The sequence below is a fragment of the Aethalodelphis obliquidens genome, unplaced genomic scaffold (genome assembly GCF_003676395.1).
Source record: "Aethalodelphis obliquidens isolate GAN/ISIS:26980383/991018 unplaced genomic scaffold, ASM367639v1 scaffold1, whole genome shotgun sequence".
Lineage (NCBI taxonomy): Eukaryota > Metazoa > Chordata > Mammalia > Artiodactyla > Delphinidae > Aethalodelphis > Aethalodelphis obliquidens.
The window spans coordinates 67,169,860-67,184,123 of NW_020837945.1; the positions used below are offsets into that span (position 1 = coordinate 67,169,860).

The 14,264-nt window shown below is 40.2% G+C and overlaps 1 protein-coding gene across 7 annotated transcripts in view; it reads right to left on the reverse strand.

Moving 5' to 3' along the window:
- GOLGB1 (golgin B1) overlaps positions 1-14,264 on the reverse strand; it is an 85,803-nt gene that overhangs the window by 4,793 nt on the left and 66,746 nt on the right. For 4 of the 7 annotated variants that reach the window (XM_027106039.1, XM_027106021.1, XM_027106017.1 and 1 more), the window contains 4 exons: positions 12,512-12,690; positions 6,033-6,198; positions 5,694-5,831; positions 384-539 (listed from right to left, as the gene is read on the reverse strand). In XM_027106039.1, the coding sequence (XP_026961840.1) occupies positions 384-539; positions 5,694-5,831; positions 6,033-6,198; positions 12,512-12,690 (639 nt within the window). The remainder of the gene's footprint in view (positions 1-383; positions 540-5,693; positions 5,832-6,032; positions 6,199-12,511; positions 12,691-14,264) is intronic. The other 3 variants (XM_027106027.1, XM_027106012.1, XM_027106034.1) reach the window with 2 other exon arrangements.

The window sequence follows — 14,264 nt, forward strand, 5'->3', positions numbered from 1 at the left end:
TCATTGTGGTGGCTGCCCTTGTTGCGGAGCACGGGGTCTAGGCGTGCAGGCTTCAGTGGTTGGGGCTTGCGGGCTCCAGAGCACAGGCTCAGTAGCTGTGGTGCACGGGCTTAGGTGTTCCGCAGTATGTGGGATCTTCCCGGACCAGGGCTCGAACCCGTGTCCTCTGCATTGGCAGGCGCATTCTTAACCACTGCGCCACCAGGGAAGCCCCTACCGTTCACTCTTTAGTTTTTCCTGGACCTTATTCCTCCTCTCCTCTCCTCTCACTGTCTCCATCACACCTAATGAATCCTCAGCCTGAAGACATCAACCTCTTCGATGCTGTGCTTTACGCTTTATCATCTGCACTCAATTTCCCAACACTCTTCCCAGCCTCTCACCTTCTCACTCACCGCTTGCAGCTCTTGAACCTGCTTCTCCAGAACCGCACAATGATTGAAAAGGTCGCTGTAGTGCTGCTGGTTCTCACGGAGACTCTGACTGGTGTCACAGAGCTGAATGGAAAGAGTATTTTTCTCTTCCAGCAGTTGAGAGAACTGAAATAGGAGAGAGGATGAGCACCAGCCCATAGGACTGTTTCACTAGTTTCACTACGAGCAGTGTGTAGGCAAACTGTCCTAAGTCTTAAGGATCAAATTTTTTTATGCAAGACCTTTCTTTCAATAATAGCAAAAATAGCACTGTGTTCCTCCAACATGAGAAAACTCAGAATTTTTCAACTGAGAAAGGAAAACAATTCTGGAAGAGTGGTAAAAACTTTACTTATGGTGCCTAGTACATTAACTGAATAACTAGGAGGCAGAAACCCAAAAGCAGTCTAACAGGATAGGCTAACCAAGGCCTGTAAAAGGAGAAAGGCAATAGCTTGGGTCCAAGTTGAGATTACTAATAAATGATTATAATCCTCAGAGCTCAATATGGCTGGAGACAGAGCTATCACCTAAAAATTCATACAATAATATTCCTGGGCAGATTCTTCAATGCTGTAGACAGTTACAAGCTACCGAGAAAGTAAAAATGATAACAGGTGGTAAGAGGGAGAAACAGAATAAATCCTACTATGCCTATGTATGTAAGAAACTATATTGGAAGCATCAACTCTCACAGGGGGAAGCATTTCAGTCACTCAAGTCAGGGCTCTCCTCTACTGCATGAGTAACAGGTAGTAATTCTGTCTTCCCTTGAATGTGTCCAGCAGCCCAAGCCATTTTTTACGTCAAAAACAGATATTTTTCTTTTTCATACTGAATAAAAAATTTACCTATTGTAGCTTCCACCCAATGACTTGAATTCGGTTTTCCTGAAACTATAATTCTAATTCCTCACTTGCAGGCTGTCAAATTTTAAGCTTTAGTTATGATTAACATCCAGATACATTAACAACCACAGAGATGTCTCTCTGAAGTACCTTTTTGTTGGATAACGTACATTATGTGAAAGGAAATTGGTGTACCTGGCTGCACATTCAGTCTTTTCTCAAGTATTCTCTTTTGTAAGTATTCTGGGTTAATGTTTGTGTAAAAAAGTTGAATCAACATTTACAGGAGAAAGGACAAACAGTTTTTTAGAGATACTCTGACTGGGAAGGACATTTAATGCATATGGAAAATTAGAACAAGAAATCCATGTGGTATAACAAAAATATTTGCATAGCCAGAATGAAAAACACAACAAATAACCTTACCTCTAAAGAGCAATTTTCAGTTTACAAAGCACTTTCAAAAGTATTATCTTATTTGAGAGAGTTAGAGGAAGAACCACTATCTTCACTTACAAATGACAAAAAAGAGATGAGTGGTGACTTGTCCAATGTTATGTGGCTAAAAGATGGCAGGCCAGGACTCAAGTATGGTTCTTGATTCCAAGTCTGGAGCACTATCTGCTTTCTGATGGTGTCCCATCTGAGAATTCAGCAAGGGAACTTAAGTAGGTTGTAGGGTTTTTCAGGGGTGGGAACAGTTAGTAAAGGAAAGAATATAAATGTTTAAGAAGCAATACTAATTGGAAAACAAAGGTAGCTGGGTACAATGACAACTACTGGGTTCTGAGACAGGGAGTAATATGGTCCTCTCCTAATATAGAAGAAAGTCAACTTTCCTGGCCACAGTAAGCAGCCCAAACCATACCAAGAAAAACCAAACAAATAAATGAAAAAACAACACCCCCCCCAATCACTCAGTGTTGAAAAAATCCAACACATTTTTCTTGGAAGATCTAGAGGAGAAAGGGTAGACCAGTAAAACTCACTGGAAGCAAAAATTCCCATAACTTAAGAAGTCTAACTGCTTTTAAGCCACCCTCATACAAACCACCTTTTGTAATGTCTGCACTGTTCTGTCTAGGACAGACGTAGATCCCTGTAGTTTAGGGGTTGGCAAACTATGAGCCAGGGCCTACTGCTTTTTTTTTTTTTTTTTTGGCTGTGTTGGGTCTTCATTGCTGCGCATGGGCTTTCACTAGTTATGACGAGTAGGAGCTACTCTTAGTTGCACTGCAAGGGCTTCTCATTGTGGTGGCTTCTCTTGTTGAGGAGCACGGGCTCTAGGTGCACAGGCTTCCACAGTTGTGGAGCGTGGGCTTAGTAGTTGCGGCATGAGGGCTCTAGGGCATGCAGGCTTCAGTAGTCATGGCATTTGGGCTCAGTAGTTGTGGCTCGCAGGCTCTAGAGCACAGGCTCAGTAGTTGTGGTGCATGGGCTTAGTTGCACTGCGGCATGCGGGATCTTCCCAGACCAGGGATCGAACCCGTGTCCCCTGCAATGGCAGGCGGATTCTTAACCACTGCATCACCAGGGAAGTCCCTGCCTTTTCTTTGTAAATAAGGTTTTATTGGAACATAACCACCCCATTTGTTTACGTGTCATCTGTGGTTGCTTCCGTGCTACAACTGCAGAGCTGAGTAGTTGTAACAGAAATGGTATGGCCTACAAACCCAAAATATTTACTGAGTCTTTAAGAAAAAGTTTGCTGACCTCTGCTCTAACTCATAAGCTACTGTATTTCACCATATCTATACTTGTAAAAACAGAATAGTAGGGAATAGAGACTACAGGATACCAATAATCATTCCCCTCATGTTTTTAAGTTTTAAGTTTCATGTTTTAAGTTTGCATTACATACAAATATCCAACAATGCTAGCAGAGATACATATAAAATCTGAGCATCCATGGGAAGAATTAGGGCAGTGGCTTAGAGAGGAGACATTCTATGCTGACAGCCCATCTACTACCATCCCATGCTAGGACCTAAGAAGCAGTCCTCCTAGCTAGCTGGGACCCATTTAGAGTGATGCTTTAATATCACCAATTAGCTCCATGAGGGGTCACTGTGTATCCTCAATACCTAATGTATGGCCAGGCTTATAGAAGGCAGATAACAGTTATTTGTTTTTGATGAATGATGAATAAGTGAACAACCAATCCTAGGGATGGAGATGCCTCCTTACAGCTGATTTCTAAAGGAAGAACTCTTTCTCACCCAGAATGAAAGTGATCTAATGCAGTGTTTCTCATACTTTAAGTGGTATGTAAAGTATATCTCAATAAAGCTGTTAAAGAAAACATAACTTTGATAATGACCCAGAACACAGTATTTAAATATAAGTAACTGAAACTAAAGTTTCTCAAAACAAATTATATTCTTTATTACATATTACATAATACATAGTTTCAATCTCTTTTACTTGTTTTATAAAAAAAAACTATATGCACTATTTGTAATAGCTCAAAACTGAAAACCCCAAAAGTTCTTTAACAGCAGAATAGAGAAATTGTTATATGCCTACAATGTAATAAATACTACACAGCATGAGAACAGAAAAATCACAGTACACATAACAACATGGATGAATCTCACAAAATAAATGAAGCAAACAAAAGAGAAGATATGATCCATTTATACATAGTTCTAAGGTGGTGGTAGTGAATAGAAGACACAAGGGACTCCTGGGGTTCTGGTATGTTCTGATTTTTGATCTGGGTGCTGCTTATACAGGTGTCTTCACTTTCAGAAAATATACCATGATGCACTTGTGATTTGTGTGCTTTTCGGTGTTTTACTTCAGTAAAACATTTACATGAAAAATGTTTCAGATGCTGTCCACGAAAATGACCTCATCATCTACTAATAGCCCTGAATTGCAGTTTAAAGTACTGTCCGGAAAAGACAAATGCCCAGAGTGATTCACAGTCTAATGTTCAGGAGGGCAAATATAACAAAGGTTGAGATGGGGTCTATTGAATAGTTTCTAGAAAGAGGAGGTGTTACAGAGCTATGAAGGGCAGAACTTTCTGGAAATAACTGACTAGGCTAGAAGAGGAACTGGGTAGGATCTGCTCTGGAGTCTCCCCACTACCCCCCTAAAAACTCCCAGACAACCTCCCCAAAAAGGGTCTCCAATTTTACCAATTCATTTTGATCAACAAACCTACTTAAAAAAATGCAAATTTCTCTGCCAAAATTAATAGTGTTATCAGTCTCTGATACTTCAGTGTCAATTAGTTGAATTTAACAACATTTAGTAAGTACCTTCTACATAAACCAGGCACTGTGCTTTTCCATGTACATTATCATATTTACCTCAGTCTGACCTCCTCCTAACACATCAGGCAAATTACTTAATACCTCTGGGCCTTAGTTTCCTCATCTGTGATACAGCCTACTGATCTTTACCATTTTTGGATCACAGATCCCTTGGTGAATGCCTGAGTTCTTGTGATGAGAAATTTACACACACACACACACACACACACACACACACACCATTCTGCATATATTTTTTGGATATTTATAGCCCTCCTCAAAGCTAATTTTTGGATTCCAGAGTCTCAATGATTACTTAAATCCCTTCCAGTGCTAACATACACTACCTAGCTGGCTTCCTCTGAAGAAGGCAGAACTAGAGGAGGTGCCACTAGAGAATACTTTGACTAGTCAGAGAGCAACAGGAGTATAATAATTCATAAGACGGTGGTGGAAGGGAAGCAGATGAAGGAAGAAGCAAAGCCAGAGAATGGATGAGGGGAGAAGACAGAGATGTGAAGGCACCAAGAATAATCTTTTTTTATCTTACCTTGGCTTTTGCTCTAGGAACCATATGGCAAAGCAGCTCTTCCCTATAGAAAGAGGTCCTCTACTTCAGCATGCTTCCCTAGAGTGTCTAGAGTGGCAAGGCTGGGGTTTGGGAAAAAGCAAGCTGGCTTCTTTAATTCCGGAACATTAAATACACAATGAGGGAGCTTACAAATGGAGTGAAATGAAGAGCAGATCTCTCACCTCTGTCCCTGTTATCTAATCACACATGAAAATCCTCTTTCCTGAGACTTCCCTGTTACACACTATTGGGAAATACAGAGAAACTTGCTGGAGGATTTGTGGGGAGTTAACTCAATATTACTAACAAGTGATACAGATGGGGAGATGATGTTGGGGAGGAAGGCTCCCTTAAGGAGTTGGCTTTTTTATTCTTACTGAATGGGTTTCTCCAAATCGCTCCCAAGGACTCTCCAAGGGTGAGGAAAAGGAAATGGCCCTGTGTGCAGTGCTTTGGGGTAAGCAACCCAGGCTCTGAGAAAGGTAAAGCTTCTGTCCCCTAATACAGCTAGAGCCAGGCTTAACCAGATTCTACTTACCTTCTTGATTCTAGTCATGGAAACAAGAAATTGAACTCCAGCCTAGCAGGAAACACCTACCTTGCTGTTCAGTTGCTGAATTCTTAACTCCTTTTGGTGAATTTCCTTTAAGCTGTCATTGAGCTGAGTCCTAAGACGTTCTGTCTCATAAACTAGGTTTTGTGATCCATCTAGGGAAGCTGGTGTCTCTGGGGATGCCTGCCAGGATACAAACACTGATGAAATTCTCTCTTAACATTGTTCATGCTTAAATCCTTCCTTCCAGAAACGCTGCCCGCCTCATAGGAAGTCATCAGATGGTTTGCCTAATAGTGGCAGATGGGCACTTAGCTTGCAGGAAGCTGATGTTTCCTGGGTAGTGGTTACCTCTGAGTAGCAATCAGCGCTGAAATCACTCACCTGTCTTTGATACTGCATTTTGTGGGTCTCAGTCGGGGAGGAAGAAGATCTCAGTTCCCTCATAAGATTCTGCAGATGGCTGAGCTGCTGATCTTTATCTGCAATAGCCATAAGGTACTGCTCCTTCATCCTCCTCTCATGAATTTCCCAGGAACTCTTCTCCATCCTAGAAAACACATGAAATAGTCACAGGCAAAAATATACTTGTGAGACAAAGATGAATAATTGCATATTTAAAACAGTATTATGGGCTGTAGAGATGTAGTAAAGAAAATACATAACCAGAGAGAAATTTATGTTATAAACAGAACTATGCAGCAAGATGATGGAGTAGAACTTAAAAAAGAATTGCAACTGGCAGGATTGGGGAAGAAAAGCAGGCATTTGGTCTGAATCCTGAACAATGAGTCAGGCAGGTTTCCATAAAGGGAAAAGCATTCCAGGTTCAGGGAGCAAACAGAACAAAAGGCACAAGAATGAATATATATAGTGAGTTTTGGAATTGTTGTAGTAGTGTATAGAGTGGATAGGGCAGGAAATGAGGGTGGAGAGGAAAGAAGTCAGACCCTGTGGGGCATTGAACACCATGCTAAATAAAACTTACTCTAAGCAATGGGAAACCACTGTAATTCTTCAGAAAGGCGATGCCATGATGCAGTATACTATCAGGGTTATGAGAATGCAACTGTAGAGTCTGAAGGATCTGGGTTCAAATGCTGGCTCTATCATACACTAGGCATGAGACTCTGGGTAAAAGTAACAATCTCTCTGAGCCTCACTGGTAAAATGGAAATAAATGATCTATTCCTTAGGATTATTGTGAGGATTAAATGAGATACTTTATGTCATGTACCAAACACAGAGCCTGGCATATCACAATCACTCAACAAATATAAACTGCTGATATTTATTTATCCCCTGAATTTGACCAAGAGGGAAGCTTCTATTTGACCCCAGCTAATTTTCATAGTTCTATCAAAAACTGCCTCTCTGCCATATTCTTTAGTTCTACTTCTTTCTACACTATGATTGAAAAAAACCATTAGGATTGTAACCAAATTTCTGCAGCATCTGTTTACTTTGAATAGTACCCATGTCTCTAATTTTTCCTAAAAATATAAGATTTTATTTGAATTGCATCTGACTTTTTTGTTTCTCTCTAGAAGTAAGGTAAAATGGTCCTTTCTTTTCTAAAGGACATACACCAATTATGAAATAATCCTGCTATGTCAAGAGGTGACTTGGATTACAGTCAGATTTTTTTAAAAAGGCAGAGCTAAAACTTAGAAACTAAAATAAATTTTTATTACAAGGCCACTATATGGAAAAGGCACAGAAATTTTCTAAAACACTTTCTCCGATATTTGTCTGTGAAAAATGAGAGAGAATAAGAAAGGAGGAGTGTAAGACTGAGAATGTACAAGAAAGATCACAATTCTTCCATAAAGCTTTAAGCCGCCATTTTGTTTAGAAAGATGGACAAGTAGTTATGGTGTGGAGAGACCCTCAATGGAGAAGAGGCACTAAGGAACAAACCTGATTACTTAAGAGAACACAGCCATAAACGGGCTATACCTCACTTACCCCTTAAGTAAGAGAGCACAGGAACCAGAGCAGAATAAGCAAATCAGTAGCTACAAGTGGAAGAGAAATGTTACTGTATAAATCCAGGCTCTTCTCATAAGCCAAACCCAGTGCCATAGAAGTCTGAATGAGATGTTCCAGCTTTTTCATGTTTGAAAACCTCATTTCTCCCAAGTATTTCAAGAGCAAAAAACAGGGAATCTTAAAGATATTTGGCTAAAGAAACTGGTCCTAGAGTCAGTGAATCAAATCTGTGTCCTCATTTTCTTCTTCTAAAAGTGACGTTAAATGTCTTCCTTTCCTTCTCATAATTTACTCACATCCACTTGATATACAATTTTTCTTTTCTTCAAAACTTCTCAAATGTGGAAGGTAAAGAGAGAAAGGCTAAGAGAAAGGTGGAAAGGGAGAAAATGAGGGAGGAAAAAAATCAATAGGCCAGAAATCATTTTCTTTCTCCCTCTTTTTCTCTTCCCTTAAGGGTCAACTTTATAAGGAAAGTATCCTTTCAGAATGCCCTGTGAGGAAGTTTAAAGAGGAACAAGTGGCTGCAGAAAATAACCCTTTAGAGTCTTGCAGCCCTTCTTCCGTTTACACTAGCAACTGGACACAATATTTTTTTTAGTTCCAGGTGATCTGGAGATAATATGGGAGATGTCAAGGTGATGTTCCCATGTGCTCCCAATCACCTTTGGGGGGCCCTAAATTCAGTGGTCAACATTAATGTGCATCTGAGGGAAGATGATCTCTTGATGGTGAATTGAGATTCTAACAGAATAAGCTAGGGCAGCTATTCCCTGGCGGAAAAAAGGATGAGGTTAAAATGGAGCATCTTTCTTCTAGGGTTCAATTCCAGAAAGAAGAAACAGAAGCAATTTGTATTCCCAGAGAGCAAAAATTCAGTATTTTTACCTTCTCTGCAATCATCCTTTGATTAAAAAAATGTGCTCTGGTATTATCTGGGGAAGTTGCCAACTCCATGGAATAGTTTAATATATTTTCACTTATAAAAAAGTCTGTAAAGGTGTTGAATATGAAAATCTTTTGGACGTAATTTCACTCCATAAAATTTAAATGACCAAATTCTAAAAAGCATTTTGCTCTATAAACTTTGCTTAAGGTTTATTTTGAAATATCACGTTAGTAAAGTGCATGGCATCTAGGATCTGTGAAGGAACAAATCTCTTCTATCTACACATTAAGAGCTCTCTTAGGGATGTTACAATAATAATTTTACTATATTGATATCTGTCATCATGGTAGATAATGTAACCTGGATGGGACTCTAGATTCCACCTCATAATCTCTGTATTCACTTGCCTATGTTTGTCCTGTAGCAGCAGGTGAGACAAAGCAGGTGCTGCTTGATCAGCAGCACTTTCCAACATGGAGATTCCCCTTTTAGTATCAAACTCTGAAAGCTTTGGGTTTGATTTTACTAAGGTGGCATGTACCACCATCTTACACTAAACAGTAATAAAGTCCCAACAATGAGGCTGCAACAACAGGACCTGTTTTTATACACTGTTAAGCACTTATTCTTTACCTTTACTTTTCAGATCAAATCTGAAACAATGAATTAAAAAACCATCCAAAATTTGAGTTCCTATCGTAATTTTTTTCCCTCTAGTAGAACATATAGCACTGTTAGTCATCTTTAAAGGAAAAGGGCTTGGATTTCTAGATCCAGACAAGATGGAGTAGATGCAGTTTTCCTTATTCCACCCACTAAGTATAGATAAAAAAAACCTTGGAAATTATATATAAAACCAAACATAAGACGACTGGAAAAGATGGAGAAGAAGGTAGAGAAGCTCAGGACTCTAGGACTTAAGGAATGACATGGTGGTAACTTCACTGGTTTTCCTTTTTGAATTCTACATATCCCAAACTGGGTGAGGGAGGATCCAACAACTTAGAACACGAATGAGTGCCAAGAAAAGTTTGCTGTCTTTTGCCAAAGGCCCAGGAAGGGGAGGACTAGCAAGACAGAAACATTAATGACAATAACACCCAACTGCAGCAGAACGCCATGGAAAGACTACAGTATCTCCCTACCGCCATTAACAAACTCCTAGTGAACAGATTAGTGTCATTCTTGCCTGGAGGTAACTAGGTGCACCTCACCCTCCATGCTAGGTGGTGTCAGAAGAGACCAAGTGGGGACTTCCCTGGTGGGCCAGTGGTTAAGATTCTGCGCTCCCAATGCAGGGGGCCTGGGTTCGATCCCTGGTCAGGGAACTAGATCCCACATGCTGCAACTAAGAGCTCGCATGCTACAACTAAAAGATCCCGCATGCTGCAACTAAGTATCCTGCATGCTGCAACTAAAGATTCCACATGCGGCAATAAAGATCCCTCATGCTGCAACTAAGAGCCAGTGCAGCCAAATAAATAAATATTAAAAAAAGAAGAAGAAGAAGAAGAAGAGGCCAAGTGTGTACACTGGACTGTCCATCACTCTGGTAAAGAGGTGCCTCTCTCTAACCACCCTCACTCTCACCCTCACTACGGTGTCATTGGAGACAACATGTGGAGACTGGACATCCACCTCCACCCATAACAGACTAAAAATGTTCCCCCCTGTTCCTGCAGAGGTAGTAACAGAAGAGGCCAGAGGGAAGTTTGAACTGTGGGCACTAACCAGTGGTAACAGGTGCCCCTCCTCAATCACCCTTCTGCAGTGTCAGTGGAGATTAAGTGGGGAGCCTGGACTTTCACCACTGCCCAGTGACAATGAAGTGCTGCCCTCCACACCCCTGAGTGGTATCAATGGAAGCCATGTGTGGAGCTTAGACTTCTACTCTCACCTAACAGTAATGAGGCACTGCTCCCTGCTAACTGCAGTCTCAGTGGAGTACTAAGTGGGGAGCCTGGACTTCCTGTGGCAGTATCAGGGCACTGCCTCCCACTAGGGGTTATCAATGAAGGCTGAGTAAGGAGCCCACTGGACTTCACCCTCCTCTAGCAGTAAAGTGGCAGTGTTCCCCTTCCCCTGCTGGCATGGTGTCAGTGGAAGCCTACCAAAGATTTAAGTAAGATTGAGTCTTAAAACTTATAGGACTCCAAAACGTCCAGGTTACAACTGAAAATCACTCATCATACTAAAAACCAGGGAAATCACAACTTGATTGAGAAAAGAAAATCAATAGATTACAACACCCGAGATGACAGAGATGTTGGAACTATATATATGGAATTATAGAAGTATTTTAAAGTGGCCATCATAGAAATGCTTCAACAAGCAACTACTAATACACTGGAAATAAATGAAAACAGAGAAAGCCTCAGCAAGATACAAAGACCTGAATGGAAATTTTAGAATGGAAAACTACAATAGCCAAAATAAAAAGCTAACTCAATGGACTCAATAGCAGATTGGAAGTGATGAAGGAAAAAGAAAAATTATCAGTGAACTTGAAGACAGACAATAAAAATTACTGAATTTGAATAAAGAGAAAAGTAATCAATAAATTGATTTCATCAAAATTAAAAAGACCTTCTCAATGGAAGGATGAAAAAAATAAACTGCAGACTGGAAGAAAATATTTGCAAGCCATGTATCTGACAAAAAAACCTGTGTCTGGGGACTTCTCTGGTGGTCCAGCAGTAACGAATCCACCTCCCAAAGCAGGAGGTGCGGGTTTGATCCCTGGTCAGGGAACTAAGATCCCACATGCCGTGGGGCAACTAAGCCTGCCCACCACAACCACTGAGCTCGCGCACCTCAACTAGAGAGCCCGTGTGCCGCAAACTACAGAGCCTACATGCCCTGGAGCCTGCACGCCACAACTAGAGAGAGAAAAAAAGCAAACGAAAAAAACAAAAACCCGTATCTGGAATACATAAAGAACTCTCAAAGCTCAACAGTAAAAATTAACAACCCACTTAGAAAATAGACAAAACACATGATCAAATATTTCATCAAAAAGGACCTATAGATAAGCATGTAAAAAAATGTTCAACATTAGTAGCCATTATGCAAATTAAAACCACAGTGGAACAGCATTACATACCTGTAAAAAACTAAAATTTAGTTACAATATCAAATGCTGATAAGGATGTAGCATTTGATATTGAAACTGGACCACTCATATATTGCTGGTAGGAGTATAAAATGATACAGTCATTCTGGAATACAGTTTTGCAGTTTCTTAAAAAACTAAACGCCACTTATTATATCACCTAGCATTTGCACTCCTGGGCAATTATCTCAGAGAAATTAAAACTTATTGTCCACATAAAAGCCAATACACAAATGTTTATAGCAGCTTTATTTATAAGAGCTAAAAATTAGAAACAACGCATGTCCTTCAATGAGTGAATGGTTAAAGCAGTACATTCATACCATGAAATACTACTCATCAATAAAAAGAATGAAGTATTGATACACACAGTGATGTTAACGGATGTCAAGGGCATTATGCATGAGTAAAGCTAATTTCAAAAGGTTGCATACTTTAAAAAATTCTCAGAATGAGACAAAATTATAGAAATGGAGAACAGATTAGTGGTTGCCAAAAGTTAGGGATATGGGGATGGGAGGGAGGGGAAAAGTGTGACTATAAACTAGTAGCACAAAGGACACATCTGTGATGATAGGGCAGCTGTATACTTTGTTGTAGTGGTGGTTACATGAGTCCACACATATTATAAAGTTGCATAGAACTATATACATACTTGAGTGAATGTCAAATTGGTATGAAATCTGCATAAGATCTCTGAATTGTACCAATATCAATTTCCCAGTTTTGAAATTGTACTATAGTGATGGGAAACTGGATGAAGGGTACATGAAAGCTCTTTGTACTATTTTTGCAATTTCCCATAAATCTATAATTATTTCATTTAAAAAAAACTAAAAGAAAAGGGTTAAATAGCAGGGATTACCATACCTGAGCTGATGCAGCTCATGCTGCCAGGAGAGGTTTTCCTGCCTGAGCTCTTCTTGCATAATCTGAAATGTTTTTGTCTTATCTTGATACTCCTGAAGTTGAGCCTTCAGTGGACGTAACTCAGTGATTTCTTGGTTAATCTGTAAGTATTGCTGCTGCAGATTCTTCAATTCCTTCAGCTTTAACCAAAAGGAAAGTAAAAGGGTGATTCATCACATTTCACTCATTCAGCTGTAAGTCAGCAGCACCTCCCTGCTAAGTCAGTCAACATCACAACTGACTACCAGCACCTAACAGTCCACTGACATAATGGCAGCATGAATCCCTAAAATGGTGAAATACAAGCAGCCAGGCTGGTGGGAATCTCCTGATGGAGCGGCCATCAAGGCTGTAGGGCCTGACCACTACTGCAACTTCAACCCCAGCCCACTGGCCCTGAGGTTCTAAGTTGACACTAGATCTACAACTCGGAGATAGGATAGGCTTAAAGGACTTAACAGCTTCTTGGTGGGTGGTAACTCCCTAGAACAAGAAGTGTAAAGATAGATTGGCTTTCTATTTAGTCATATGCCCTGGCTAGGCTTCTAAACTTTCTTACATGAATATCAATCTTAGTTCTAGCTTAGCTGATGTTGATTATAAAGAAGGCATTGATGCCCAGGCCAAGTGTTAAGAGCAGTTAGAATTTGGAGTCAGCTGTCCTGCCCACATAGTGTGTGATGCTATGCATGTTCCACACACCTTCTAAGCCTTAATTTCCTTCACCTATAAAATGAATGTAATTATAGTACTCCTCATAAAGATTATGAGAATTCAATGAGAAAATTAATGCACTCCACACATAAAAGTTAGTGGTGGTGATGATGATGATGAACTTGCCTTTAATTAGCAAAACTGCCTATCTACATTCCAGATATATCTTCTAACTCTTTATCCCCAATATTCTTTAAAAGCTTGGTAGTAAGAAATAATGTCAGGACATCTGGGCAAAGAGAGAGGCCTTGAACACACATCTCTTTCACCCTCTCTGGAAACATCACTAAAGCTACAATAAAGGCATCATTTTATAAGCATAGAAAACAAGAAGAACAAGAGAGGAGTCAGCAGCAACAAAATTAATTTTAGAAGCTGAAAAGGAGATGCATAAATGGTAACTGACTTAACAGATCTGGGAAAGGCAAGTCTTAAGCTGGCAGTAGGAAAAGCCAAGAACCAATAGAATTTACTCTGCAGACTCTTCAAAAGGCTCAGGAATTAACAGCACCAAGTACCTCTGGAAAAGATGGTGATGGGGGTAGGGAGGAGGAGGTGATAGCTGAAATAAGGAGGATTCGATGAAAACTGCTTGAGAACAACTATATCCCTAAATACCATCCCAGTTCCACACTTTTTGTTACTCTGACAGACAACTAGAATTTTATTCTCTAGAAGAAGTTAAAAGAGTGTCTCTGGACTATGGAACACTAGGTACAGTAGAAGGTAAGGGTACTGCTCCAAAACAAGGGTGATCAAGTGAATGTGTGCTTTCTGAATGCTTGAAGCCTTTCCCCTTCTTAGCTTGAAGAGTGCTGGCACACAGGCCTTTACCGTCCATAAGGGAAATTGAGAAGTCTTCTCTAGAAAATCTGACCAACCCAAGAGGAACTAAAAATATCAACATGGGGACTACCCTCAAAAATCTCAGCAAGATCACCATGCACTGAAACTCACAGCTGGTTAAGTCCCACCCACAAACATTTTAGACTCTGCCCAC